The sequence below is a fragment of the Fusarium odoratissimum genome (genome assembly GCF_000260195.1).
Source record: "Fusarium odoratissimum NRRL 54006 unplaced genomic scaffold supercont1.1, whole genome shotgun sequence".
Taxonomy (NCBI): domain Eukaryota; kingdom Fungi; phylum Ascomycota; class Sordariomycetes; order Hypocreales; family Nectriaceae; genus Fusarium; species Fusarium odoratissimum.
Genome location: NW_022158687.1, coordinates 1141449 through 1167572, shown reverse-complemented (window position 1 = coordinate 1167572; position 26124 = coordinate 1141449). Strand labels below are relative to the sequence as shown.

At 49.8% G+C, this 26124-nt stretch overlaps 9 protein-coding genes across 13 annotated transcripts; 3 read left to right on the top strand and 6 right to left on the bottom strand.

Moving 5' to 3' along the window:
* Positions 1–153: 153 nt before the first annotated feature.
* Positions 154–3225, bottom strand: FOIG_00415 (uncharacterized protein). 2 transcript variants are annotated; one of them, XM_031196548.1, is made up of 3 exons: positions 2524–3225; positions 836–2453; positions 154–781 (listed from the first exon to the last, which is right to left on the bottom strand). In XM_031196548.1, the coding sequence occupies exons 1-2, from the start codon at positions 2638–2640 to the stop codon at positions 1203–1205; spliced, it is 1368 nt and encodes a 455-aa protein (XP_031072315.1). In that variant the 5' UTR covers positions 2641–3225; the 3' UTR covers positions 154–781; positions 836–1202. The 2 variants fall into 2 exon arrangements, with proteins under 2 accessions (XP_031072315.1, XP_031072314.1); XM_031196547.1 differs by having other exon boundaries at positions 154–2453.
* Positions 3226–4352: 1127 nt separating this feature from the next.
* FOIG_00414 (uncharacterized protein) lies at positions 4353–6347 on the bottom strand. 2 transcript variants are annotated; one of them, XM_031196546.1, is made up of 4 exons: positions 6203–6320; positions 6047–6136; positions 5816–5982; positions 4411–5750 (listed from the first exon to the last, which is right to left on the bottom strand). In XM_031196546.1, the coding sequence occupies exons 2-4, from the start codon at positions 6082–6084 to the stop codon at positions 4687–4689; spliced, it is 1269 nt and encodes a 422-aa protein (XP_031072313.1). In that variant the 5' UTR covers positions 6085–6136; positions 6203–6320; the 3' UTR covers positions 4411–4686. The 2 variants fall into 2 exon arrangements, with proteins under 2 accessions (XP_031072312.1, XP_031072313.1); XM_031196545.1 differs by having other exon boundaries at positions 4353–5750; positions 6047–6347.
* A 194-nt stretch (positions 6348–6541) lies between these two features.
* FOIG_00413 (DNA polymerase kappa subunit) lies at positions 6542–9437 on the top strand. The gene is made up of 2 exons (XM_031196544.1): positions 6542–6841; positions 6895–9437. Exons 1-2 carry the CDS (start codon positions 6644–6646, stop codon positions 8617–8619), a joined length of 1923 nt encoding a protein of 640 aa, XP_031072311.1. The 5' UTR covers positions 6542–6643; the 3' UTR covers positions 8620–9437.
* Positions 6892–11794, bottom strand: FOIG_00412 (uncharacterized protein). The gene is made up of 2 exons (XM_031196543.1): positions 9612–11794; positions 6892–9561 (listed from the first exon to the last, which is right to left on the bottom strand). Exons 1-2 carry the CDS (start codon positions 11128–11130, stop codon positions 8783–8785), a joined length of 2298 nt encoding a protein of 765 aa, XP_031072310.1. The 5' UTR covers positions 11131–11794; the 3' UTR covers positions 6892–8782.
* A 1629-nt stretch (positions 11795–13423) lies between these two features.
* FOIG_00411 (FK506-binding protein 2) lies at positions 13424–15811 on the bottom strand. Its single transcript, XM_031196542.1, has 5 exons — positions 14336–15811; positions 14212–14269; positions 14119–14160; positions 13990–14063; positions 13424–13927 (listed from the first exon to the last, which is right to left on the bottom strand). Exons 1-5 carry the CDS (start codon positions 14511–14513, stop codon positions 13692–13694), a joined length of 588 nt encoding a protein of 195 aa, XP_031072309.1. The 5' UTR covers positions 14514–15811; the 3' UTR covers positions 13424–13691.
* A 545-nt stretch (positions 15812–16356) lies between these two features.
* Positions 16357–17915, top strand: FOIG_00410 (uncharacterized protein). Of its 2 annotated transcripts, none has more exons than XM_031196541.1 (2): positions 16357–17158; positions 17300–17915. In XM_031196541.1, exons 1-2 carry the CDS (start codon positions 17080–17082, stop codon positions 17416–17418), a joined length of 198 nt encoding a protein of 65 aa, XP_031072308.1. In that variant the 5' UTR covers positions 16357–17079; the 3' UTR covers positions 17419–17915. The 2 variants fall into 2 exon arrangements, with proteins under 2 accessions (XP_031072308.1, XP_031072307.1); XM_031196540.1 differs by having other exon boundaries at positions 16357–17230.
* FOIG_00409 (uncharacterized protein) lies at positions 17594–20162 on the bottom strand. The gene is made up of 3 exons (XM_031196539.1): positions 18816–20162; positions 18703–18758; positions 17594–18653 (listed from the first exon to the last, which is right to left on the bottom strand). The coding sequence occupies exons 1-3, from the start codon at positions 18934–18936 to the stop codon at positions 18471–18473; spliced, it is 360 nt and encodes a 119-aa protein (XP_031072306.1). The 5' UTR covers positions 18937–20162; the 3' UTR covers positions 17594–18470.
* FOIG_00407 (myosin-1) lies at positions 20084–26113 on the top strand. 2 transcript variants are annotated; one of them, XM_031196536.1, is made up of 3 exons: positions 20084–20532; positions 20594–23945; positions 24002–26113. In XM_031196536.1, exons 1-3 carry the CDS (start codon positions 20530–20532, stop codon positions 24331–24333), a joined length of 3687 nt encoding a protein of 1228 aa, XP_031072303.1. In that variant the 5' UTR covers positions 20084–20529; the 3' UTR covers positions 24334–26113. The 2 variants fall into 2 exon arrangements, with proteins under 2 accessions (XP_031072303.1, XP_031072304.1); XM_031196537.1 differs by having other exon boundaries at positions 20084–23945.
* On the bottom strand, positions 24668–26108 carry FOIG_00408 (palmitoyltransferase PFA4). Its single transcript, XM_031196538.1, has one exon. It carries the CDS (start codon positions 26034–26036, stop codon positions 24747–24749), a length of 1290 nt encoding a protein of 429 aa, XP_031072305.1. The 5' UTR covers positions 26037–26108; the 3' UTR covers positions 24668–24746.
* Positions 26114–26124: the final 11 nt, after the last annotated feature.

Genomic DNA, 26124 nt, shown 5'->3' with positions numbered 1-26124 from the left:
GGATGTCCCTGAATCATGACATCTTTGACATGCAAGACAATTGCTTCCGTAACTCGATCTTTCTTATGAAATTTAGAAACCAATTAACCAGAGCTAACCTCTCCTAACTGATAACTCTGAGAATAATACTTCTAATACTCAATTCTTTCAAGCCCATATCATGTCTGGTCATATTCTTCAAAATCAACATCTTCAACAAGACCCCACCTCGATCGAGAAAGCCCCATAGTTAACCCCCCTCCAGAAAAGCATATTTGCTGAGTCAAGGCTGATGTGTGCTTAGCAGAGGACGCTTAGCTTCTATTACACGAGCCTGACAAAACATACTCAATGCGGGGACGTCTCTGTCCGACTGCGCGCGGCTATTGCAAATCTCATGATTTCTACCTTGCCTGGCTATCTTATCCAACCATTTGATAAGCCAGAATGTTTCATTCTGCGATTTTTGTAAGGGATTTCAGGCTTCTCACTCCGGCACTTGCTGTATCCGGTTTCCTGTTTCGATACTTGTATATCCGTTACCCACATGCTATCTCACCTCATCTTTCTTCTTGATTCTACATCCTCCTCTTCTGTCTTCTTTCTCACCGACATCCTCGATCTCATGCTGATGCATCATTAGCATGTCTTCAGTGGATCTCAACAACCGTCGTCGTGGTTATTCTTGGCCCCTTGCAGCTGAAGCTCCGCTGAACCACTTGCCCCGTTACCAACCGCCTTCGAGCACCCACTCTCGCCTTATCAATGGAACGACTTTGCATATAAATCTTATGCCAGGACCCTCACTTAGTCGGTAAGAGTCTCAAGGTTGACTTGAGGCTTACGATCAACTTACAAAGGCTCGTGCCAACGTGCTATCAAACTGCATTATCACATGATAGCCTCACCAGACTTGCATGCTGTGTAGGTGCGCTTGGCTCTAAAGTCTGGCATTTTCTGTACATCAGCTATCTCACACATCGAAACTCAACATCTGCCAATATCAATGCCACACTGTAAGGGGTACTCAAAAGTATCAATATGGATGCCGCCTCTGAGGCCCAACCCCGCCCTAAGTAAAAAGCCAAAGTGCCTTTCAAGAGATTCAACCCAATCCAAACTCCATGCTGTCGTTAGATGATTTGATACATCGAGAGTCCAAACTCTAAACCAATCCCATATGAGCAGTTAAAAAAACAGAGCTAAAAGAAAGACTTCATATATCATCGGTGTGGTGATCGTTGCTCGTCGTCTCGTGGATGTGCGCTTGATGGTTCAATCACGATCTCAGGGAGTTGCGGTATTCTTAAGCTTGGGAGTTGAGGCGCGCTACCATTGCCTTGACCGCTTGGTGGGCTGTTGCTTTGTCCATCTGAAGCTGGGTCCATCTCATGCCAATCTGACCCAAGATCTCGCTCCGTAGTTCGCTGCGTTCTCTGCGATGAGGAGCGCTCAGGGCCGGAATACTCAGGCGGGGGTCCGTGATTTGAGGATCGGTCATCAGTGAGCGGTATATCCTCGTACTCGGGAGGCGGCATCGCCTCTTCACCAAGATCTGCTTCTACCAACTCAGGACTCGAGCCAGCTCTGCCATCTGCACTGCCTGACCGAATAGAAGCTCCTTGCGAACGTGTGGGCGCCAGACTTGCAAAGTCGTCGTCATGACTGGCAGCAGAGCTATAGCTGCGCCCCCGTTGATGTCCTGATTGCATGCTCGCAGCATCAGAAAGCAGGCCAACGCGCTCACTCTCACTACTGTTTGCTCTAATTCTCGTTCCGTCATGCCGTGCAACACCTACGTCTGCATATGATACACTTGACACAGACCTCTGCCTGTTGTCCTTGATCTGGTCCACAGTCGTTCGTAGTTCGGCAATAGTGTTGTCCTCGTTCGCAGCACGAGTCTCAGCTCTAATCGCCTCAAGCTCGCGGTAGTCGCTTCTGAGCCGTGCCTCGCGACGTCGCTCTCTACGCTCCTCACGCTCGGCAAGGGCTTGTCGTCGAGCCAGTCTGATCTGGTAGAGAGTCTCCATTTCTTCATTTCGCGCTTCTTCCTCTGCCTCTGCAGTTGGCAGGTCAATGATCACGTCCACGCCATCTCGCTCGCCCTCTCGTCCCAGAACCCTTTCGTTATGGCTTGCGCTCTGTCGATACGCCGGTAATGTAAGCACAGAGCGGACGGAAGTATTTCGGTCGACGGTTGCGCCAGCGTTGGTACCGTTATTGGAACTGTTGCGATTTTGTCGGTTATTGGTTGAAGTAGAAGTGGGATCGAGCTGATGCGATTGTCTTCCATTCTCCCCACCATCTTCACCTGCTGTCTGTTCGTAATTGCCCTGCCCCGATCGACCTCTTATTCGTTCAAGAAATCCTCCCTTCTTTTTGCTTTCTGTCGATTTCTTCTTTTGTCGCGCCTTCGTTATGCAAACAGCCAAAGTAATGGCTACCACTACACCGGCAATACTACCGATGACCTGCACATTGAGAAATTAATGTTAGCGCCATGGCAGATCTCGGCGATTCTTCCACCTCAGTTAAACTTACAATAAAGACAACTGTATTATTGGTTCCCCCGCCACCGTTGCTGGATGACGTTTCTCGAGGTTGAAGTGCGCTTTCGGCGGCATCCCAGCCACGCGGTATTGGAACGTTCAGATGCATTTCAAACTGAATTGCAACATTCAGCAGAAGCAGAAGTTAATTGTACTGGTAATGAGAATGAATTGCCAGCGACAATTCGTCGGAGAGGGCGGATAGAAGAGGACCACACAGAGGCGCGCCCGATTGGATGATCGATGCTTGCCGATACGAAGTGGGAGTACAAAGTTTCGTATAAGATTCGACGATTGCGGCAAAGAGCGTTGTTCCTGGGGAAGAAGGTTTGATTGACAGGAGATTGATTAAGAGGAACAGAACCACAACAGAAGAAGATGAAGACTATTGCCTCCAACTTCCAGGCAAAGCAATGCACAGCTCAGCACAGCCGCAGTTATCGGGCGCTCGCGAGGCGCGAGGTTGGTTGGTTGGCTTTCCCGTCCAGTCGGCTTGGCTTGGCTGAGCTGGATGTGAAAATGGACCTGGGCCTGGACTTCTAGCAGGGGTGTTTCGGGGCGTTTTACCCTTTATACTCGCTGTGTGTTTCACTGTTGGAAGCACAAAATGGGAGGAAGTAATATGATTACGAGTGTAACAAGAAGTTAAGAATAAGAATTTGAGATTAGCATTGACCAGAATAAGCGGACGAGCCGCCTCGTCTTAGTTTGCTCTGCTCTGCTCTGCTTTGTTCTGTTGTCAGATCAAGAATTGGCTAACGTAACCTTCATCACCTATCATCTGCTCCTTGACGATCATGACTTGTCAGTGGCCGTTAGGGTGGTGACATCAGTAAGCGGCTACGTAACTTAGTACAGGGCCAAGCTGTGGCCTCTGCTTACTTTCCCCTCAAGGGTTCAAGTGTCTTGAAGGCTTAGAGCATTGGGTGCTGAAGATCATATCAGCTCTTGTATTGAACCGCCTGTCAAAGATGATGAGATGGAATGGCAAGGCGTTGTGGCTGGTGTACAACAGGTACAGACTCTTATCTTGCCGCCATATCTCAAACTTGTACTCGTCGACCGCAGTGTTGCACCCGATCCTTGAACGACAACTTCATCCCCAAGGAATAAGCATCAACGGGGCCCCAGTTCATTACGCAATCACCACAGATCTGCGGGACAATTCCCTTGTCTTGTCGCTCATTTTCTTCGATGACCCCTCATTGTAATGAGAGTTCAATCGGTTTTTTAACACGTTTTCACATAGTAGCTCAGAGCTCTCTTGTTACGTTCCATGCCATCGAGGCTCGCTCCACCTCGACGAACGGCTTCTCCAGCCGCTAAAGATCATCAAAATACGCTACTGAAAGGCCCTGTGCCTTAAATCTGACCTTCCAGGGATGTGGCGTGGCTGAGGTGGCCCCTGCTAAAGCTCAGCCTCCCCGCACCTTTCTTCTGATGCAATGATTGTTGCCCTTGTCTAACCCTCGTCCACGAGGTCAGATTAAGGAAACTCTTTGTTCCATTGGTGAGCTGTCAACAGTCTTGTTACTATCCTTTGCCTTTTTTAAAAGCTTTGGTCACAACGTGTTCTTCTGAGACTATTATGGAGTGTTTGCTCCAGTGGCTTTGCAAGGGTTGTCATAAGTCTTCTGTTAAGCAATGCACATTGTCGGGGTTCCCGTGATAACCAGCCTTTCTTGATACCACTACTTCTTCTTTGGTCGTCTTCCATTCAGCCGTACAGTGAGACCTCTTTTCACATTTCACTCTTGTCCAACCTGCGAGATCGTGAAACACAAGCCTTTGATGTCTTCTCCTGGCTGTTAGCGTTACACAGTCGATTCAGGGACAGCGTTATACAACATTCGCTGGGCCCTCTTAATAAGAAGTTGAGACCTAGTAGTATCATTTTGCAAAATCTCGGTTTCCACCTTTGAAGAGGTTATCGAGCTTTCGACTTTATCTAGCAGTATTTTAAACAGTGAGACCTCTATAGCAGGATGGCTATCAGTCATTAAGGCAGTAAAAGACAGCTGCTACTTAAAGGTAAAGGCTTGGTCCTCTTGATGAGCAGATTAAAATGAATGGTGGTGCTATATAAAATTAACATGTGAGAATAAAACAGCCTTGAACTCCCGCTCCAACCAAGTTTGCATAAGTCACATGCTATTTATCCGAACTTCTTCTCAAACTTCTTCAGCATGCCCGTTACGCCACGCTCCAATCGTCCCGCATTCTCTTCAAGTTTACCTCGTGGCTCCTTCGTCTTAGGCGTAAATGAGTAGATCTCGGAATTGGCCAATTCTGTCTGCGTTGGGCGGTAAACTTGCTGATGGACTGAATATTCTGCACCTGGCTGAGTTGGCGCCTGCTGCTCTTGGTGTGTATAGTTGTACTGCGTAAAGCCTCCAGGAGGTGGTGGAGGAAGCCCCGGGTTTGAAGCTGGCGGTGTTGGTTGCGAGTGGGGTTGAGTCTGGGCCGGAGGTTGAGTTTGTGGAGGAGGCGGGGGAGATACAAATCCAGGTGAGCCTGGGAACGTTGCGCCATATGGACTTCCCAATGCTTGAGCAGGCATTGTAGCAGCTCTTTGCAATCCAGGATGCTGACCAAATTGAGGTGGAGGTAGTCCAGGGCTTATCACACCTCCCGGAGGGAATTGCGATGGCGGAGGCATACCCGGTGTGAAAGGCTGCTTGTGGTAGTCATACGCAACAGCAACAGCCAGCGGGTTGAGGGGATCCTCATCCGGAGGCGGTGTCTTTTCTCGGTGCTGGATCGTCTCCGGGGCTGCTGGAGCGGCCGGGTTATAAGCCATCGGAGCAAAGTTGGCCGGTGCCTCGGAGGGCGGGGCCGGAGGCGGGGCGGGGACGTTGGGAGGAGGCGCAAAGCTCGGAACGTTGGCTGAACCATATTGAGGATCTGAGATGGCAACGTTCTCCAACTGTTGAACCACAGAGCTCATAGGCGCAGGTTGAGGGGGAGGGCCAGGCTCATCCAGGACTTCAACATGTGAAGGCGGAGCAACTCTTCTTACGCCATTGACAAACTGGAGCGCATCTGCCTGGGTCCAGAAGTAGATGTCAAGTGAGTGAAGCTTATAGTGGTACTTGTTTTGATTCTGAGGATCAAAAGTTGGTAGGTGCCATTCGTTTTGGTCCGCGACAGCTTCAGGTCCGGTCAGAGTGACGTTGCATTGTTGCTTGTAGGAGTATCGGACGTGTGCCTGATCGAGGTCTACAGGTTGGCTTATCAGTATGGTCACTCTCAGCTATGCGCGACCTCATAATGGCGAGTCTTACATCCTTCGAAAGCATCCTGATCCTCAGTGCCAGGCTGGTTGGCAATTTCAATGCGACACCGGCGCTCGTTGGCGTTCTCAAAAAGATAGACATACGACCCCTTATCGAACCTGTGATGTCTGGGCTTCACAGTATCGGGGCCATAGAAGTAGTGAATGTCTGCGAAGCTTCATTGACGGTCTGTCAGCAAATTGGGACGTCTCCTCAGCAAGTTTAGCCGTCGCAACTTACAGTGTCGCAACATTCTCCTCTCCTGGTCGCGCAGCCATATTAAAGGTTCCTCTCCTCTGTGAGCTCACCTTACAGAGCAAGACCAAAGACCTGTAGGGAAATAATCAAGTGATTCGTGACAGAAAGAAAATGTGCGGCCTCGTTCAGCTTTTGTACCCTCCCCTTCAGAGTCCAACCCTCATTTCAGAGCTGGGCGCCATTTGACTCGTCGACTGATCAACTTCTGTGTTTCCAACAGACGACATAATGCATGTAAGTTGTCCATGTCGGCGCTTAAACGCCTGTTCTTGGGGAGGGGAAGCACATTCTTTGGCCAATTGAGTTCAGAGGACCCTTGGTGTCGTTAGAGCCGTCCCACCACCAAAATAGCGGCCCCCACTAACCAAGACAGCACTAAAGGCACCTAAAACAGAGTCGAAGGCCCCTAGTGAGTCACATGATCTCGTGTGTTTTCCGAACGCGTCCAGGATTTTGAAAGGCTCCCGTCACGTCACCCTTCACCTCTCATCTCTGAGACGCGACGACATCAGGCTGGCTTCACGATGCCTTCAATAGTCGCAGTATATGCTATGAAGACATCGCTATTGTCCCCTTGAGATGAGCTCAATTGATCAAGTGGAGGAGCAACCTCCATTACAACCAACAGAGGAACCTTCAGGAGCTGAAAAGGAAACAAATCATGTCAGCAGAGATACCTCTGAAACTGCAGAGGACGATGCTTTCAAAACCCTCAAATATTCCCTTCTGGGACCATCGCTACTAAAAGCAGGTCAAGATACGGTTGATCAAACAAAGGTACACATCCTTGCCGCCCGCACGAACCAATTATCACTAAGACAACTTACAAGGTTTCTGAAATCATCTACAACGCTTCCAAAGGATCCAAATTCTTCAATCGCGAAGAAGAACGAGACAAGGTCCTCACCCAGAAGATCGAACAAATTATCGCGCGAAAGGCTCAACTCGAGAAGAGGGATCTGACTCGGGACTTGCGCAATGCAGACCGTCTCATTGCCGAACTTGAACTCACTCGCGACCTCACTCAGCACATCGTTCATGTGGACTGTGATGCATTCTACGCAGCTGTCGAGCAACTTGATCGCCCGGAAATAAAAGACCTCCCTTTCGCAGTTGGTGGCGGCGTTTTGACCACTTGCAATTATGTTGCGCGCAAGTTCGGCTGCCGATCAGGCATGGCTGGCTTTGTGGCCAAGAAATTATGCCCAAGCTTGATCTTGCTAAAGCCAAACTTTCAGAAATACAATGCAAAAGCGCATGAGGTGAGAGAAGTTCTGGTCAACTACGATCCCCGGTTCGAGAGCGCTAGTATCGATGAGGCATACTTAAACATCACCGAATACTGCCAGGAACACCAGATGGACCCAGCGGAGGCCGTTGAACACATGCGGCGAGAAATCCATGAGAAGACAAATATCACTGTCTCTGCTGGCATTGCTGCTAACGCCAAACTCGCAAAGATCTGTTCAAACATGAACAAGCCCAATGGGCAATACGTTTTATCTAGCGATCGGCCAACAATCATGGCCTTCATGCGCGACCTACCTACCCGGAAAGTCAATGGTATAGGGAGGGTCCTCGAGAGAGAACTGCTAGAGATTGGTATCAAGACTTGTGGTGATTTCTACGAGCACCGACAATATCTCAACCCACTGTTTGGTGACAAAACCTCAGAGTTCCTGTTCACATGCTACTTAGGTCTTGGTCGCACCAAAATTCAGCCAGCAGAAGAGTATGAGCGCAAAAGCGTTGGCACTGAGAGTACATTCCGCGATATGTCGGATCCTACACAGCTGAGAGAAAAATTACGAGCAACAGCGGAGGAGTTGGAGCAGGACATGAAGCGCGCTGAGTGTAAAGGCCGTACACTCTGTCTTAAAGTTAAACTTCACACGTTCGAGGTCCTCACTCGGCAGGTCGTCCTTCCAAGAGCTATATGCCTTGCAGACGACCTATACAACTACGCTCTGCCTATTCTCACCAAGCTGGAACAAGAAATGCCCAGCATGAAACTTCGGTTGATGGGTTTGAGATGCACACATCTCGTCAGTACCAAAAAACCTGATGCCATGGCCTTCTTCGGCTTTCGGCCCCGAAGGACAGACTCAGAAGACCGCCCGCAAGACGGAACCCTGAAAAGAAAAGCGAGTGATGATGACGGAGAATGGGAACAGTGGCCAGGAGCCGATCTTCAACTTGACGACCCGGATGGCCTGCTTGAGGGCTCTTCTAGTAACCAGGACTCTCCAGATCAATCACTAGGCCGAAGACACGGCAAGGAGATCGCCCCTAATCCTACAAAAGAGAACGCTGCAGAGGAGCAGTGGTGGGACTGTCCCATCTGCAGCAGACCGCAAGCGGCCGATGAGCGGCACTTCAATGAACATATAGACCTTTGCCTATCGAGGCAGACAATTCGTGAGGCTGTACAGGCAGATGGCCCGTCAATAAAACGTGACCCAACGCCCGAAATCAAGAAGCCACGGACGACAGAGAAGAAGAGAGGGAGGCCGAAGGTGCCTGATCCGAAGCAGAGACAGCTGTTCTTTGGATAGTGTAAATGATATGAATTTGATGAATGAATGATGCAAACAGGTCTATGATATAACATTGTCTAAATATTCGTCTAACGTTGTTTTGCATTTCCGTTGGTCAACCCAAATCTATCGTGTTTCCAAATCCGTGAACGCCTGGCCCGTATACATGCGATGTGCAACTTTACATGACTCTAGACTCTCGGCTAGCTATCCTATTCATCGTCTTTGTCCTTCTGATCTTCGAGTCTTCTTCCTCTTCACGTACCAACTTCTCTCCTGGCAATCTAACAGCCTTGTCAAGCGCAACAGGGAGACCTCGATGTCGGCCTCTGAGGATCACCAAGCACAACACAAACTTGCTGCCTCGGTGCATGCCTCCAGCCATGCTGTAGCTTTTTCCTGGTAAGCCCATGGACAAACCAACGCACCCATAAGCCGAAACGACCTCAAACAACACATTAAAAACACTGTAAACAAGAGGTTGTTCAAGGAAATGGTCGGTCTCGATGATCATGATAACGATGACCGGGAGGATAAGCCACCACATATCGTGAGCAAGCTGTCCACGAATCTGCTGTCCAATGAAAGAGATGCGAGAGTTATCGTCTGGACCTTTGGGCGGAGGTCGCACGCCAACGCCATGGAAAGTCATGGATTTCTTGACCGTCTTTTGAGCTGCAGCTGTGACTCTTCGTCGCAGTGCAGGCTTTTCTGGTTCCTCTGAGATCGTGGGCAGAAGGTGGTTTCCATTCTCATTTCCGTTTCCGTTTCCATTCTCTGCTTCCAAAACTTGAGGGTCATCCTCGTAAATGCCAAGGGATCGTTCCTCATAAACGTTGGAGTGGCGCATCGTAATCGAGACAGGATACACGGAAATGTACATCATAATCATGTAGAGCAATTGGACGGCGGGATAGAGACCTGAGATAGAAACGACCGCGAAACCGGCAGCACGAACAGCTTACGGTGTGTCAGTAAGGCAATCACATAGTGGAAAAGTTCTTACTTACCAATTGCTTGGAACCATCCAGCAATGATACGGTCAGACACTGGCATAGCTTCTACAACATCATTTCCGATATTCAAAACTTCAAAAGCAACCCAGTCAATCGTGTTGATGGTAACAATGACAGTGAAGAGCCACCATGTAGCACCTGACGGGAAGAGTGTCGTGTATACTCGACGGGGATACTTGAGAATGAACTCGATCGTCTCTTTCCATGGCCCCAGAGTTTTGGGCTCGGTGGTCAGTTGCAATACCCTAAGACTACACCAGAGAAAGAACCTCAAGAGCAGTGGATAGCCCGTATTCCCGGCAAGGACAAGGATACCAACGACGATGAGAACAAAATACGCATCCTGAAATGCACCCATGCCTGCGTCATTGAGTGACATGCCGGCATTGTTAAATGCCGAAGACGACAAGAAGATTCCGCACCACCAGGGGTTGATAGCATTGGCGGTTGCCGCCGACGGCCGGTTGATGCTGATCCAAGCACCCAGTGCAATTCCACATACAGCTTGCCACATGAAGGCGTAAAAAGGAACAGTGACGGCCAAGATCTTCAGCGCGCGATACTCACAGCCACCCAAAGCCTCACGTTCATCGGATGATAGATCGTAGAATTGGCCTCTCTTGCTTGTGTTGTGACTCCCGAGGATCTTCTTCCAGTGCAGAAGAAAGTCTTCTGATTCGTCGCTGTTGACTGAGTCTGAGGTTGAAGGTCGTCGGTTGGGTTCCACGTTCTCGTTTCGTCGATAGATGGACACGCTGTCTCTGCCGGCGCTTCGGGGCGACAAGTTGTCTGCGAATTGGATATGGTCGCCGGAGTTTGGAGTCATAGGAGCATTCCGTGCAGGAGCTGCCACCTGCGTCGTATTGCTATCATTGTCGTCTGAGTCGGAGATAGAATCTGGAGGGGCAGTAACGGCGCGGCGCATAGGAGCAGTTGTCTTGAACAAGTCGTTGGGGTCAGGCTTCTCAGTCGCTGTCCTCTGAACCGTTCCAAGACCAGTTAGAGTATTAGAAGTCTCGGTTGATACAGGTGTTGTCCTCGCTTTAGTGAAAGGGAGGAATCTCCCAAGTGGTTTGGCGCGTCTCAATGCGGCCCGCCGTTTCCTTGCTTCTCGTTCTATCCTGACGATATCCTCAAAACGCTTCTCGAACGCCTGCTTTCGTGCCATGACCGTCCAGAATGAAACCCATAGAGCACTTCCAATGATGAAAAGAAGATATAGCAGAACCTGCTGCCATGTCGTGATTTCGGAAAGATTGACGGTATTGAGGCCTGTATCGCAAAAAGAAGACACAACCAGGAACAGACAATCGACGTAGGGGATACTCTGGCTTGGCTCGCTGGATAGCCAGAAGATAAGTGAGAAGAAGAGGGATCCGAAGATGAAATAGGCGTAGTGAATGGTTATGAAATTGATGGGCGGTACCAGCCTCCCAGCCTGCGTGGCGACCGCATTAAGGCGCGGATGCTCCTCGCGAAGATCTTTCCAGCGAGATGTGATAGAGTCAAGCATCGTAGTGGTTGCGCTGGGTTTGAGATGCCAAGATGTATACCCCAGCTGAAAGGGTCAGCTCCCAAGCAATAGGTGCGGAGCCTCAGAAAAGCCTGTTTGTTTAATCCGACGTCGTTATCTGAAGAGATATGACATTTCGATCACTAGAGGAGACGATTGTGTGATGAAATCGCGGTGATGCCGGGTACACAAGTGAGTGGGTGTTATGTGAAAGAGAGCTTGAAAGGAAAGAAATAGGTCGGTTACGCTAGCAGATAAGGTTAAGACGGAAGATGGCAGATGCAAGGAAAGAGAGCAAACAGGATTGATTATACGGCGCGGGCGCGAGGAAGGAGAGACAATGCCGAAAAAGAAACAAAGAAACTGTTTGATTTGGGAGATGGTGATGATGAAAGGTGCCAACTGGCAGTGCATCAATCGAAAACTAACAGGGAGACAAGCTAATACGCCCCTTGGATCCATCCCAATGGATGCTGTGCAACTGAAAGCGCAAGGTACCACCAAATTCAAAAGTTGACCGGGCGCTAAAAGCTTACCGCGTCCCAATTGAAACGGTGAGCACAAGGTGACCCGGTACAAAGAGACGGTATTTACAAGGTTGAGGATCATGGAAAGGTCAAAGCTACAGACAAAGAGGGAGCCAATGTTTGGATATCCATCAATTGCCCTCGAGTCTGGCTAGAAACAGCTGCATCTAAGCCTCAATTACCCTGAAATACAATTGACGCTCTATTAAGGTTTAGATTCGGGCTTGTCTCTAGCCATTCCCGCCCGTCATCTCCATATTCATCCCGTCCCTCCCGACTCCCTCGCAGCGGAAACTTTCTAATTACCTTAGTTCCCGGGGCATTAAAACGGGCTAACGGGTCCGTTCCGCCAGCGGATGTCATTGGTTTTATCGTAATGGAACGCTGTTACTTTCGGCTTCACTTATACGTGATTCAATCCCAGCCAACTTCAGTCTTGCTTCGCTGTCTCCAAGTAAGCATGTACTCGTACTGTTAGCATCTTTTTCGCTACTAAGGTATATACTTGTCATATAGCACTGTTATCATTCATTCCTTCTTGAGATTAGTCTTCACGTAATCATAATGTTTAATTTAACCTCCACTCCTTATCCAGTTGTTCCCCTTTCATGGATTGACCCTTGCAGTTCGTGGCTGAGCCTCCATCCGTATGTAACGCCTTCTTGGGAGGAAACAAAAGCCCCAAATTGAGTTACGATTAACACAAGATCAATGTCTTATCTTGTCAGGCCACGTGAAAATGCCAAATCTCTGTTATTATGATGTTGGGGCATTCCTTAGCTAGTGATACTCATTTTCATTGACCATTCTAGTGTTGTTCATTGTTACGATTTGCCTAAAGGTTAATGCGTTGTTACCAAAACTGTACAGCGCATCACCATCGTTTCGAAATGAAAAGTCTATGTGGATAAAGGTTTGCCAGCATCACGGCGGTGAGGTTTCAGAGACGTCACGTGGAATAAGCAAGAGCACAACATCTCAAGACTGAAGATAGCTATAATCGATTTCTCGAGGGGATTCGTGTCAGATCCTTGCTTCTAGTGTTTCATGATGCTCTTCGTCATGAACCCTCGTTTGAGTCGTACCTACCCTACACTATTGAATCCAAACTCATGAGCCTCCGACACTGTAAGTCAACGATGGTGGGCTCTAGACTGATTAAATCAGGCTGATTAACCCGTAAGTATACCAAAGTAACGCAGTGAAACTTGAAATCAGTGACATTCATCTCCGGTACGTCGCTCGCCCCGACGAAATCGTAGTTCTAGCGCTCACGGCCGTTCATGATATCCCCGTACGCCTGACATCAACGATGACATGCGATTTTCAATAATTTACTCATGATCAAATATCACCATGATGGAACAGAAGCAATTACGCAGTACGAACAGTTATTGACCACACCGCTAGATATGATATAGATTTATCAACACCCCACCTGCAAGTGAACAAAGTATCCATCCAGAATAAGCTGAAAGATTTTACAAGTGACTCAAAAGCAGGAAACCATTGCAATAAGACCGGGGGCAAGACCCGTTCCCCCTCCATAAGGAACAAACCACCATTAAAACCTGTAGTTCATCGAGATATCCAACCAGTAGTGAGGGATCAGACATGCTGAAGACATCACCAAGTGCATCCGCATGACTCGGGCGGCCATACCTGCATATATATCCGCCCATCATCAACATCCTTTGATGTAACAGAAAATCAGAGAACATCATTACATGCGGCCGCCAGAAGCGAAGCCGTCACAAGAACAAGATGAGGGTATCGTATAGTGACGTCGAGATCTACGAGACAAATCCTATTGCCCGAGATAGACAATAGACCCTCTCTACAGCGCGATTATGCACATGCAACCAACATGTCACAGAGGGCCAGCGTGGGGCTTAGCCCCGAGCGGATAGCACACGACGTTGACAGGATCCGGGTTTTGTTTTCCAGCTTCTCAAGGCTGCGTTTAAGACAGAATATGGCATGGTATGGGTTGATACGTTATGCACAAAGTAGATCATTGAAGACATCAAATCTTTACAGCTCCTCGTGCTCAGGAGCGTCATCAGTGTCTGCAATGATGGTCTTGGCGGCATCAGCAGCATCGACAACAGCCTGAGCAACCTTACCAGCAACATTCTTGGTGGCAGATGCGGCAGACTCAGCAGCCTCACTGATAGCCTCGGCGGCAGTCTCGGCACCCTCGACAACCTTTGTCTCGATCTTCTCGGGCTTGGGGACGCCTTGAATTCCAACGAGCTCTGTCTCGAAAACTGCAGGTTTGTAGTGTTAGGCGGTGAATATGAAGCGGGAGGGACTGGTGGGAATAACGAACCCAGGGTAGAGCCGGCGGGGATAGGGCCAATGGCTCGCTGGCCGTAGCCGTACTCAGGCGGGATAGTCAAAAGTCTAAGTCAAGGGTCAGTAAAGAGGTGTCCTGGCTGTAGCTGTATGCTTTACGTACCGCTTCTCGCCAATACACATGTCGAGAAGACCCTCGTCCCATCTACATAACTGTTAGCCTCGAGTTTGTATACATCGCAGTGATGAAGCTTACCCCCTGATGACCTGACCAGAGCCAACGACGAAGTCAAGAGGAGTGCCACGGTCGTAGCCTTGTGTTCAAATTAGCATGTGCTTTGCGACGATCATTGATGTAGATGCAAGGCGGAGGAACCTACTGGCATCGAATTGCTTGCCCGAGTCCTTAAGGGTGCCACGGTAGTGCATCTGAACCCTGTCTCCCTTCTGTGTCTTGCGGTCGCAGACGACGGGAAGAGTAACGTCAATCTTGAGGTCCTCGGCGACAACGCCAACGGCGGCAGAGGCGAGGGCGGAGAGGAAGAGGGCGGCCTTCATGGTGGCGGTCGGGACAGATGCGGGGCGGGGAATTGATGAGGTTAATGGAGGTCACAACGGCGTTGAGGTCAATGAGAAGCCTGAATTCGTTGGAGATGTGACGTCGACGGGTGTGGTTGGCACGTCGTGTGAGGCAGTGTGAATGGATGCGAGCGAGGTTGTCGTTGTATGGATGAAGCTCTGCTCTGGGGTTGTTGGCCTCTCTAACGTTAAGCTGCGACGTGTCCGTTTAGCGGCTAAAGGCTCTGTACTGCAGCGTGTGCTTCTGATACAACAGCGTCATAGCTTGGAGGGTCAAGCTAAGGAGCCTGTTATTGGTCAATGGGGCCGGCCCGTCTGAATGATCCCATCCTTGATCTGTTTCTGGGTTGTCACGTCTCGCATCTCCATTTGGAAACTGGGGAGGCTGCAATGCCAGATATGGACGAGCAGAATCGAAATAACAGGGTCCATCCATGAGGACTTGCATCACGTTGACCCTTCAACTACGTACACATGGATATCTGCAGTAAATCTGACGCATTACAAATATGCATTTGCATCTTCTGTTCCTGTTTCGGTCTGGCAGGGCGAAACCATCCATGTGACTCATGACGATAACACGACGCTTCACTGTATCAGTCGGGGTCTTGTACAGCCAAGCAAGGCGCAAAAAGGAAACATCCCTTGGCAGTCCCTGATTCATCACACCAAGGCTGTTATCGAAACAGAGTATCGCGACGTCACTGGATGGTCATGTTTCTGATGTGACCAGTAATCAGTGTCGGGCCCATCCGTCCATCCATCCGTGTTCAGGATATCAGGACTAGCAGTAATCGTCTGCTGCGGCGGCTAGGGCGCCGATGTACTTGCGCGTGACTGCATCAAGGCGAGATGGTGTAGAGCTTCAGCAATCGACAAGTTTACTACTCGAGCAGGTGCATCAGTTCCTGCAGCAAAGATGCAACCTAGATGGGGGCACATCCCAGCCTGCAGGTGTCAGATCCACCAGCGCCGAGAAGCCCTGGACCAAGCGCTTCGCACGCTAATGCGCTTCACGATGAATTTCGCCTCTTGTCATGATGCTGTTTATCGAGACAGGGAGACATGATAGTCCCCTTTCAACCCCTTTCCGTTACGGTGGGGGGCACAGAGCTTCGATAGGCTCGGGTGCACAATTGAGAGACACTTATGTTTAAGTTTTGGGCAGCGATGAGTATGAGCTGGATGTGGTGGTGTCTGTTGTACAAGGGCGATGCCAGTCATGAGTGTCGAGGCCTGCGTCAAAGAAATAAAAAAAAAGGAGGCCAACAAAGACAAGGAAACAGAGCGTGGGATTGGGAGTTGTCTTAGATAAAGAGTGGAATTGTGAGATTCACGAAGCGAAGCCTCACTCCCTTTCTTCCCCAGTCATGACGACCGCCATGGATATTTTTATCTGCCCACGGTCACTAACTTAGCTCCACGATCCCAAGGTTGTGGTACGTCTTACTGGCGCTGGTGCCTGTGGTGCCTGGACTGGACTCTAACCTCTAGCATGACGGCCGCTGCGAGTGTTTCATGCATTCACTCAAAGGCCGTTGCATCGTGAAAATGCCCCCCGGTCTAATTAAGTCTAAGTCATGCTGGGGGTTGGTATTTACCAAAGACCGAGTACATGCACAACAGACCAGAAGAAGTGACTCGTGGCCCCCAATTACAGGCAACAACAGACAAAGTATTACCATCTTGTCTCTTTTCATCCATTTTGAATCATTCTCTCCGAATTGTATCCCCTCAGACCCGGTCGGTCCCTCTCGCGCACACCGTGGGGCTTGGTCCTTTGTCCTGCCCTCGCACCAAATGCTGCTCATTCGCCCTACGTCGCCCTGGCTCCGCCCTATCCAGCGTCACCAACCTTCACTTGTTTACCTGAATTTCGCCACTGAGGGCCCGAGCAGTGCTGTCACAAGGTTTCTGCTATGGGGGATGGATGTTCTGCAATGGCAATGAGTCTTGCTGGGATGTTTTCTTTTAGACTCTGGTCCCTTGCCCTGAACAGCCAGTCGATGCCCAATGATTTGACTACGCCCCATTTTGCTGCACCCCGTATTGTCCATTCCCATTTGCACGCCGTCCATCACTAGCCCTCCCGTCAGTCGTGCTTTAGATGGCATGGCCCGCTTGCCGTGCCGGGCCCGGGAGTACGTGCTTGCTCGGGTCTTGGTCTTGTCTCTGACTCCTTTTGACTCACTCCCCTGAACTCGACGGAATTCCTTGGGTCCCCCCATATCGAAGGCTACCTAGCGTGCGAGATGCCTTGCGCTTTGCCAGGTAACCCTTGTCCTCCAGGCAGTGAGGTCTTGGGCTAAATCCACTTACAAATGATCGAGTACGTACTATCATTTCTCATCACCAAGCTTCAAATACATATAGACCCCCTTCCTCCTATGCCATTCCCTTTTTCATTCCCACCAAACACTCACAATACAAAGCCTTGAAAGAACAGACTAGATTGTCTTTTCAGCCATCAACCATTTCAATAAACATCTACAACACAACTCTCACCCAACAACAACTACCCCCTACAAACAACACAACCGCAACCATGAGCTCCCCTTACACTGTCCAAATCCACCAGAGCACCAAGGAGCCTTCCATCTCCAGCTCTTACAGCTACTCTTCTGGTTCGTACAGCTCTTCAACCAGCACAACGCCTCGATCTCTTTCCCCTGGCGATTACCGCGAGTACGGTGCTGGTAAGTTACCTACCACCGAGTCTCAAGGCTCTTTCACTTCCTATGGCCCCACTCTAACATTTGATGCAGACAAGCACACTACACAAGTCGCCAGCTCTGGTCGAAACTTGGTCATCAACCACAACAAAGTCTCGTACGAGAAAGATTCGCCGGCACCAAAATATTCTGGCGCATATACGAGGATCTAAACAACACTTGGCCACGGCCATATTTTCGATTTCCTATGTTTCATCGATTTCGAACAGCGACATGTAACGGATATGGGATATACAACATAGACAGGCGTTTTGACATTTGGAGATATGAGGCAAGATTGAGCGCAGCATGGCGATGTATTATGGGTTAGAGAGCATGGGTTGTACAACGATAACCAAGATTGATAGACACTGAGACGGGTTGGATTGAGCCGAGACTGTTTTTCTTTTCCCTTTCTTTCTGCTTGTATCATTCTTTGTACTTTTACTATTCGAGCGTCGGACACCTTGCGGTCCGCGCTGAACTTTTTAGAAGGGCCAAATCTCCCGTCTTGACCTCTTACAAGTCGAGATGGCTGGATGAGATGTGAGACGGCCCGCCGGACTGGTCCGATTATAGCGACCTAAATTGGAGACCATGGAAGAAAATTTCCAACACACCATTCAGCTGTTTCAGCTCCTTTCTAATTTCATCTGTGCTTTTTCCTTGATTTTTGGAAATTTCAAAAAAGGGTCCAAGACACAAAAATTTACTGATGGTGTGACGGGTTGGGTTGGGTCTCTGCGAGTGGATCGGGTCCTTGGGTTCCCTCCCGCTCGGTACCTGCAGCCCAACCCGTGGCAGGGGTGCTTTAGAGCTTCTGATATGCAGTGTCTCCTCCACTTTGGAAGTGTTTGAAGAGTTTCTCCACGTTGGAATTTTCCATTAAAATGGCTTAGACTGTAAAAAGATGAGATGGAATTCCCACTTTCTGCGGATCAATGGCTTTGTCTCTGCCCAAATGGTGTGTGGACAACAGTCAGCGTTGTATCCTCACACCCCAAGCTTCGTGTTAGTGCACAGTCGTATGAGGCTTTGGGCATTTCGGGATTTTACAGTGTCGATATACTATAGCAATTACCACTGCCCAAGCCAGGCTTAATAGCGCCCATTCATTTCATATCAATTGTATACACAACCATCCATTCACAGTCCAGTCAAATCATTTCGTTACCAAAAAAAATTTCCATTTCTGGCATCATGACCCCGTCGCATGACATCATGCTCAAGCGCCACCCTCACGCTTGGCATACTCGTCCTCGATGGCCTCTTCGTACTTTTTGGCTGCTTCGTCCTGGGCAACAGTACGCGGGTCGTCGTGCAAGACGCCCTCCTTAATAAGAGCCTCTGGGTCTGGACGGTGTGAGATCTTGTCGTTAAGCTTATCCTCGAGCATGTGCTTCTCGAGCTGTGGGGGCGTCAGCGACTGTGGCTTCATGGTTTGAGGGCGGACTCACCTCTTTCTGATGCGCCTGGAGGCCTGGCGCTGCCGTAGAGGCTGGGAGGATGTTCTCTGTTCAGGGCATGTAAGCATTGCACACGCAAGGATGCAATGTGTGGGACCGCTCACTCTCTACGAGCTCGGAGCGTTCGGGGCGGTGTTTGAGGTGAGCTTCCAGGGAGTTTCGTCGTTCTACGGGAGAGATGGGAGACTCGTCAACGAGCTTGGGCTGCTGCTCAGTGTCGGCCATGATGGTATAGTATAAGTGTAAGCTTGGTAAACAGGGTAGTCAAGTTCAGAGCAATGTGTGTAAGTGTAGTAAGTACTGGTGTAAGTGGTTGCGACAAAGTTTGGAGAAGAAAAAGGTAAACAGGTCTCAGAAGAAACGGATGCGGCGGTCTTGAGTTTATCTACTCCAACAATCTCAAGCTAAGGTCTCAGAAATGGGCCGTTGATGCGGCAGCGCAATGCCATGTTTATGCGCATTGGATGTTTCGTCGGGCGTGGTTGGCTTGGGCCGCTCACCTGTTTAGTGAGCATGCCACCTTGGGTGGTTGCTACCCCGCAACCGGGAAGCTCACTACTGTAAGCTGCGCGTCAGAGGACAGGGGATTGGACGATCAGTTGCTGGCTAAACTGAATTGAATCAGATTGTTTAATTGTTCCTGGGCGGATGTTTTGTTCTTCCGCTGGTGATACCATCATCATGGATGAGAGATCGGTCTGGAGCTTGTTTGGCGGGGACGAAATGCAGGCCAAGACGCTTGAAGCTGGAGATGAACGGAGCATCTGGTGGATAAGGGCCACTTGAATTTGCTACTGGTGATTGATTGCATAGATCAATGCTGTTTGTATGAGTTTACTGTTTCTAATAAACTCTCATCCAACTAATGCTTTGATATCTTCTGTCTTAGCTCCACGACGGGCCTTGTTATATCTCAAGGAATGAGACGTGGTCAAAGTTAAACCAATTCGCTGCGGCTCAATCTGAGTAAACTTGTATTGAACCACGCTTGTTTTACAGACGAGCGTCTGGTTCTCGAGTTAACTGCTTATTTGTACCTAGGCTTGAGTTGCTGCTGACGAAACCGTTTGGTCAAGTCATCTTTGTCAAACTCACCGCGGCCATGTTCCTCAGTATCCCTGCAAAATACACTCCGACAATTGATAACAAACTCCTTCGTCTCCGGCTAGAATAGCCAGGATATGAGTCGACTCTTCACTATTAGATTTTGAGGACTTGGACAGCAAGTCAAGATGAATCTTATTCCCTGATAATAACTATTATCCCACTGCACAATGACGACACATCGGGCATGGGCGAGTAAAAAGCAAGGCAATATTCGTTATCGCAGGGATGACCGAGTCGGGGTATTATTAGAATCATCCGTAGAACACCGCAAAAGAACTGAATAAACAATTTCACCTCAAATCCTTGTGATTTATGCTGCCTAGAACAGACTTTTAATGCCGCGCGTTTTCATACAATAGCCAGACGTTAACAGTTGCTACCGCCACTTATTGCGTAAGGCTGCACAGTAATCCAGGGGGCTGTGCAGCGGCGGAAAATTGTCGGCGTTTCGTCACCCGTCAGGCACCAGATCATCACTGAACACAACCTCCCACCCAAGTCCAGTCGTCTCCAGCCACACCAAACCTACCTGAGCTTCCAGACTCTCCTTTGGAATTAAACTTCGCATCTTCTTCTCCGGCTTTTTCACACCAGAGGCCTTCAATTATTCAACACGGGATTAATCTTCTGACGCCCGTATAGATACAAATTAAATACTAACCATCTCTCGCTTTCCCACTCCCCCCCCTCTCCCCCCATAAGTCGCACATCATGGTACGGTGTCAACCCTCCATATCGGCGTCTTTTTCGCTGACAACTTTTACTCAACTCTTAGGGAATATCAAGACGCCCTAAGAACAAGGGCGCCGGCGCAGCCGCGGACGGCGCAAGCGGAGGCGCGAAGCCTAAGAAGGCCACCTTTGAGACAACCAAGAAGAAGGAGATTGGTGTTTCCGATCTGACTCTGCTGAGCAAAGTCTCCAACGAAGCCATCAACGAGAATTTGAAGAAGCGATTCGAGGGCCACGAAATTTATACCTACATTGGCCATGTGTTGGTCTCAGTTAACCCCTTCAGGGACCTGGGCATTTATACCGACCAGGTCCTCGAGAGCTACATGGGCAAGAACCGACTCGAGATGCCACCGCACGTCTTCGCCATCGCCGAGGCCGCATACTACAACATGAAGGCATACAGCGACAACCAGTGTGTCATTATTTCAGGAGAGTCAGGAGCCGGAAAGACCGAGGCGGCCAAGCGCATCATGCAGTACATTGCTAGTGCGTCTGGTGGAGAATCCGGAGACATCAAGCAGATCAAGGACATGGTGCTGGCAACCAACCCCCTACTAGAATCGTTCGGAAACGCAAAAACCCTTCGAAACAACAACTCATCGCGATTCGGCAAGTATCTGCAGATCTACTTCAACGCCCAGGGCGAACCCGTGGGTGCCGACATCACAAACTACCTCCTGGAAAAGTCACGAGTGGTGGGTCAGATCACGAACGAGCGAAACTTCCATATCTTTTACCAATTCGCGAAGGGCGCCTCACAACAATACCGAGAAACATTTGGTGTTCAAAAACCCGAGACCTACGTCTATACCAGCCGGTCAAAATGCTTGGACGTGGACGGTATCGACGATCTCGCCGAGTTTCAGGACACGCTCAATGCCATGAAGGTTATTGGCCTTACTCAGGCTGAGCAAGATGAGATTTTCCGAATGCTGGCGGCTATCCTATGGATTGGAAATATCCAGTTTCAGGAGGATCAGGGCGGCTACGCAGAGGTTATTGACCGATCAGTGGTTGACTTTGCCGCCTACCTATTAGAAGTTACCCCTGACCAGCTCATCAGTGGTATCACAATCCGAATTCTGACACCTCGAAATGGCGAAGTTATCGAATCGCCCGCCAACCCTGCCCAAGCACAGGCTACCCGAGATGCTCTGGCAATGGCCATCTACAGCAATCTTTTCGACTGGATCGTCGAGCGCATTAACAAGTCTCTTAAGGCGAGACAACCGACAACCAACACAATCGGTATTCTGGATATCTATGGATTCGAGATTTTCGAGAAGAACACTTTCGAGCAGCTGTGCATCAACTACGTCAACGAGAAGCTGCAACAGATCTTCATTCAACTGACTCTCAAGGCCGAGCAGGAGGAATATGCCAGGGAACAGATTCAATGGACTCCTATTAAGTACTTCGATAACAAGGTTGTGTGTGACCTTATCGAACAGATCCGACCAGTTGGTATCTTCTCTGCTATGAAGGATGCCACCAAGACTGCACACGCTGACCCCGCTGCTTGCGATCGCACATTCATGCAGAGTATCAACGGCATGTCTCACGCTCATCTTACCCCTCGGCAAGGAAACTTCATCATCAAGCATTATGCTGGTGATGTCACCTATACTGTCGAAGGTATTACGGATAAGAACAAGGATCAGCTTCTCAAGGGTCTTTTGAACCTCTTCCAGCACAGTGGAAACCAATTTGTTCATACCCTGTTCCCTCGACCCGTTGACCAAGATAACCGAAAGCAACCTCCCTCTGCAGGCGATCGCATCCGAGCTTCCGCCAATGCCCTGGTCGATACGTTGATGAAATGCCAGCCCTCATATATCCGCACCATCAAGCCCAACGAGAACAAGTCGCCAACAGAATACAACAGCCCCAATGTATTGCATCAGATCAAGTATCTTGGTCTTCAAGAAAACGTTCGTATTCGTCGTGCCGGTTTTGCTTACCGTCAAGATTTCGACAAGTTCGTTGATCGATTCTTCCTCTTGTCTCCCGCTACCTCATACGCTGGTGAATTCACTTGGGAGGGAACAACTGAGGCTGCTGTAAAGCAGATTCTCAAGGATACCAGTATTCCTAAGGAAGAGTGGCAAATGGGTGTTACCAAGGCCTTTATCAAAGCCCCTGAGACGCTCTTTGCCCTTGAGCATATGAGAGACAGATACTGGCACAACATGGCTACGCGAATTCAGCGCATGTGGAGGGCTTACCTCGCCTACCGAGCCGAGTCGGCGACCCGAATTCAGCGATTCTGGCGGAAGAAGCGAACCGGAGCAGAGTACCTTCAGCTTCGTGACCATGGCCACCAGGTTCTTGGAGGTCGCAAGGAGAGACGTCGTATGAGTCTGTTGGGTTCCCGACGATTCCTTGGCGACTACCTGGGTGTCAATGCAAGCACCGGCCCTGGAGCCCAGATTCGCAACGCTGCCAGTATTGGCACAAACGAAAAGGCGGTATTTTCATGCCGTGCTGAGATTCTGGAGGCCAAGTTCGGTCGATCCAGTAAAGCAAGCCCTCGAATCATCGTCGTCACCACCAACAAGTTCTATATCATTGCTCAAATGCTTGTGAATGGCCACCCACAAATCTCAGTTGAGAAAGCGGTCCCCTTGGGAGCCATCAAGTTCATCGGTGCCTCATCAGCGCGCGATGATTGGTTCTCGCTTGGCATTGGCTCCCCTCAGGAACCTGACCCCCTGATGAATTGTATGCTCAAGACAGAAATGTTTACTCAGATGCAGCGAGTGATGCCCGGTGGGTTTAACCTTAAGATCGCTGAGACAATCGAGTATGCCAAGAAGCCCGGCAAGATGCAGCAGGTCAAGGTCTTAAAGGATTCGCAACTTCCAGTTGATTACTACAAGAGTGGTGCTGTTCACACACAGCCCGGTGAGCCACCGAGCTCCGTCTCTAGACCTACACCCAAGGGCAAGCCTGTACCTCCTCGCCCCATCACTCGAGGTAAGCTGATCAAGCCTGGTGGTCCCAACGGCCGACCTTCTCGCATCCAGGGCAACCGAACTGCCAAACCTAGACCAGGGGCAGGTCGAGCTGTGCCTCAACCACCAGCTGCTGTCTCCAACATTGCCGCTGTTCCCGCTGCCGCCACCCAAAGCACTCCTCGTATCGCTCCTCGTCCTGGTGCGAACGCTGCTGCTCCAATTCCTGCCGCCCACAACGCTCTCCCAAGTCATACTCGCAATGCTAGTGGCGCTGGACGTGCACCCCCACCGCCGCCTCCTCCTGCTGTCGCAGCACGTCCACCAAGCCCACCTAAGGTGATGGCCAAGGTCTTGTATGACTTTGCTGGACAGCGAGAAAACGAGCTCACCATCACCGCTAATGAGATCGTTGAGATCGTGCAGAAGGAATCCAATGGTAAGTTTGACCCCTTTGGTATCAGAAATTTGAACATTACTAACATGTTTATCCAGGTTGGTGGTTAGCCAAGAACCCTCAAACTGCACAACAGGCTTGGGTCCCTGCAGCATATGTCGAGGAACAAGCTCCACCTGCGCCTCGAGCTCCTCCGGCTCCTCCGCGATCCAAGCCAACACCCCCTGCGCCCCCAGCCAAGCGTCCTGCTGCTAACCGTAAGCCTGCCGAGCTTCAGCAGCGTGACTCTGGCATGAGCCTCAATACGCCCAACGGAGGAGATAGCCGCAGCAGCACACCCACACCCAGCTTGGGTGGCAGTCTGGCAGATGCCCTGCTGGCTAGGAAGAATGCTATGCAAAAGGAAAAGGAGGATGACGATGACTGGTAGTCGACATAACGAGTTTATGCTTCACGATGTTACTAAGGAGTCGAAAAAGAACTTTGATGATGAGACAAATCTCGATGGGTTAAACTTTTGCACCTGCATTACATGACACATATCGCAGCGCGCAAGAGAAGAGGAGGGATGATATATGACAGTGTGTGCTTTCTTCTGTTGTATACAAACGAACAAGACTGTGCTGGGCAACCGAGGTATGTAGAAAGCCGCTAAGAAATCACGGCCGAGTTTGGTTTTGGTTTTCTTTTGATGCTTTGGGCAAGCGTTTGTAAGAAGGGTCGTTCTGGGATGGACTGATGGACGAAGATATTCATATTCATTGCAAGAAGATTACAGATTTTTAGAAGGGGTTAAATATTTTGACTTTGAACTTTTATACTCTATTATACATGTCGTGTCATCTAATCGTCTGAAATATCTCGCTGTGGCACTTTTCGTCTTCGTATGAGCTCGGCCAGGGGCACATCTTCGTCTGCCGCCTCAGCTTCTGACTCTTCCTCATCAACACCGTAATCTCGCAGTCTATCGCCGTCCGAGTTCACCCATCCAAGACCTTGATCGAATTCACGGTCATACTCTTCATCATCATACATATCATAGTCATCAACCTCTTCCAGTTCCGCCATGAGATGTCTCTTGCGCTTCTCATCGTCAGCCTTTCGCTGGAGAAACTCGGCTTTGAACTCGCTGGAGCTCATGTTCGCTTGGCGAAGCTCCTCGGCGTAGTCGCGATTCGCGGCAGGCCAACCCCGTGCAGCTCGACGAATCTTGTCGGGATCAGGAGGAGGCCAAAGACCTTCGACGCGGTTGAAGCCGTTCTCTTCCCATTCCCAGCCTGAGCCAGTGCCATCCTTAGCGATGGCGGGGTTTCCTCCGAGGGGGAAGAACCACATGAGGATGTTGCGGGTGCCCATTGCTTGAGCCATATTGTCAAAGAAACCGATATCGTAGGGGAACTCGAGTCTTTCGAAGCGCACTTTCTCGCCGTCGGGGCCTGTAATGTCCCACCAATCCTTGGGTCCTTTATCCATGAGAGCTTCATGGCGCTCCTGCTCCCATCCTTCTATCATAGTCTGGTTGAATATCCATGACCTGATGGTGTTGATGAGCATGATACCCAAAGCGACAGTGGTAAAGAAGTTGACGATTGCAATCAGCGATAGTCCGATTAGTCCTGATAAGCTAGGTCCTAGGTATGCAGGCAGTTTTCGATGTTCCCAGATCTTAGAGAAGCGTTGCCATAGAAAGTAGCCAAGCATCCAGAGCGATATGTTTGTATATACCAAGAAGCGTAGAAAGTGCGGAAATGTAGTCATTGATACGCAGTTCCTAGTCCAAGGACAATGATGATCCATCTTGGGAACACACCTTGCACAATGGCGACAATGATGCGCCCGAGCTGGTTTCGGTGCCGCGCATTTGTTACACCATCGCTGCCCATCAGCCTCAATAACACGATCCTTGAATATATAGCGGCCCGGATCGACGGTTACGGCTCGGTAGTACGTTAACCATAGTGTGAAGAGGAGGGTGTTGAAGATGATGGTTTCGCGGCGCGAGGGAGGACCTGGTTCGAGAGACGTCGAGTAGTGGAAGAGAAATTGGGAGAAATAGCCAAGGAATGTGATCAGAGCGCATACAGAGGGCACGGCAAGACCCTTGATGAAGGGCACGTCGTTGAGGCCGGCCATGATGAAGCATTAACTTGAGCTGTTACATCACATGCAGGTTTAAAGTCGTTATCAGATAGACAGGTAGCCATGATGCCCCTAAACTTTA

Excerpts from the sequence above, each read along its gene's own strand:
- FOIG_00408 (XM_031196538.1), bottom strand. The coding sequence starts at position 26,036 with ATGGCCGGCCTCAACGACGTGCCCTTCATCAAGGGTCTTGCCGTGCCC.
- FOIG_00414 (XM_031196545.1), bottom strand. The coding sequence starts at position 6,084 with ATGGCTGCGCGACCAGGAGAGGAGAATGTTGCGACACT. Across the intron at positions 5,983-6,046 it reads GAGGAGAATGTTGCGACACT|CTTCGCAGACATTCACTACT; the intron begins GTAAGTTGCGAC and ends CCGTCAATGAAG. Across the intron at positions 5,751-5,815 it reads TCAGGATGCTTTCGAAGGAT|ACCTCGATCAGGCACACGTC; the intron begins GTAAGACTCGCC and ends GCCAACCTGTAG.
- FOIG_00410 (XM_031196540.1), top strand. The coding sequence starts at position 17,080 with ATGAGCTCCCCTTACACTGTCCAAATCCACCAGAGCACCAAGGAGCCT. Across the intron at positions 17,231-17,299 it reads TTACCGCGAGTACGGTGCTG|ACAAGCACACTACACAAGTC; the intron begins GTAAGTTACCTA and ends CATTTGATGCAG.
- FOIG_00413 (XM_031196544.1), top strand. The coding sequence starts at position 6,644 with ATGAGCTCAATTGATCAAGTGGAGGAGCAACCTCCATTACAACCAACA. Across the intron at positions 6,842-6,894 it reads ATACGGTTGATCAAACAAAG|GTTTCTGAAATCATCTACAA; the intron begins GTACACATCCTT and ends ACAACTTACAAG.
- FOIG_00415 (XM_031196547.1), bottom strand. The coding sequence starts at position 2,640 with ATGCATCTGAACGTTCCAATACCGCGTGGCTGGGATGCCGCCGAAAGC. Across the intron at positions 2,454-2,523 it reads ATAATACAGTTGTCTTTATT|GTCATCGGTAGTATTGCCGG; the intron begins GTAAGTTTAACT and ends CTCAATGTGCAG.
- FOIG_00407 (XM_031196536.1), top strand. Across the intron at positions 23,946-24,001 it reads CGTGCAGAAGGAATCCAATG|GTTGGTGGTTAGCCAAGAAC; the intron begins GTAAGTTTGACC and ends ATGTTTATCCAG.
- FOIG_00411 (XM_031196542.1), bottom strand. The coding sequence starts at position 14,513 with ATGAAGGCCGCCCTCTTCCTCTCCGCCCTCGCCTCTGCCGCCGTTGGC. Across the intron at positions 14,161-14,211 it reads TCTGGTCAGGTCATCAGGGG|ATGGGACGAGGGTCTTCTCG; the intron begins GTAAGCTTCATC and ends ACAGTTATGTAG. Across the intron at positions 14,064-14,118 it reads ATGTGTATTGGCGAGAAGCG|ACTTTTGACTATCCCGCCTG; the intron begins GTACGTAAAGCA and ends CCCTTGACTTAG.
- FOIG_00412 (XM_031196543.1), bottom strand. The coding sequence starts at position 11,130 with ATGCTTGACTCTATCACATCTCGCTGGAAAGATCTTCGCGAGGAGCAT. Across the intron at positions 9,562-9,611 it reads TGGATGGTTCCAAGCAATTG|CTGTTCGTGCTGCCGGTTTC; the intron begins GTAAGTAAGAAC and ends ACACACCGTAAG.
- FOIG_00409 (XM_031196539.1), bottom strand. The coding sequence starts at position 18,936 with ATGGCCGACACTGAGCAGCAGCCCAAGCTCGTTGACGAGTCTCCCATC. Across the intron at positions 18,759-18,815 it reads ACGCTCCGAGCTCGTAGAGA|AGAACATCCTCCCAGCCTCT; the intron begins GTGAGCGGTCCC and ends TGCCCTGAACAG. Across the intron at positions 18,654-18,702 it reads TCCAGGCGCATCAGAAAGAG|CTCGAGAAGCACATGCTCGA; the intron begins GTGAGTCCGCCC and ends ACGCCCCCACAG.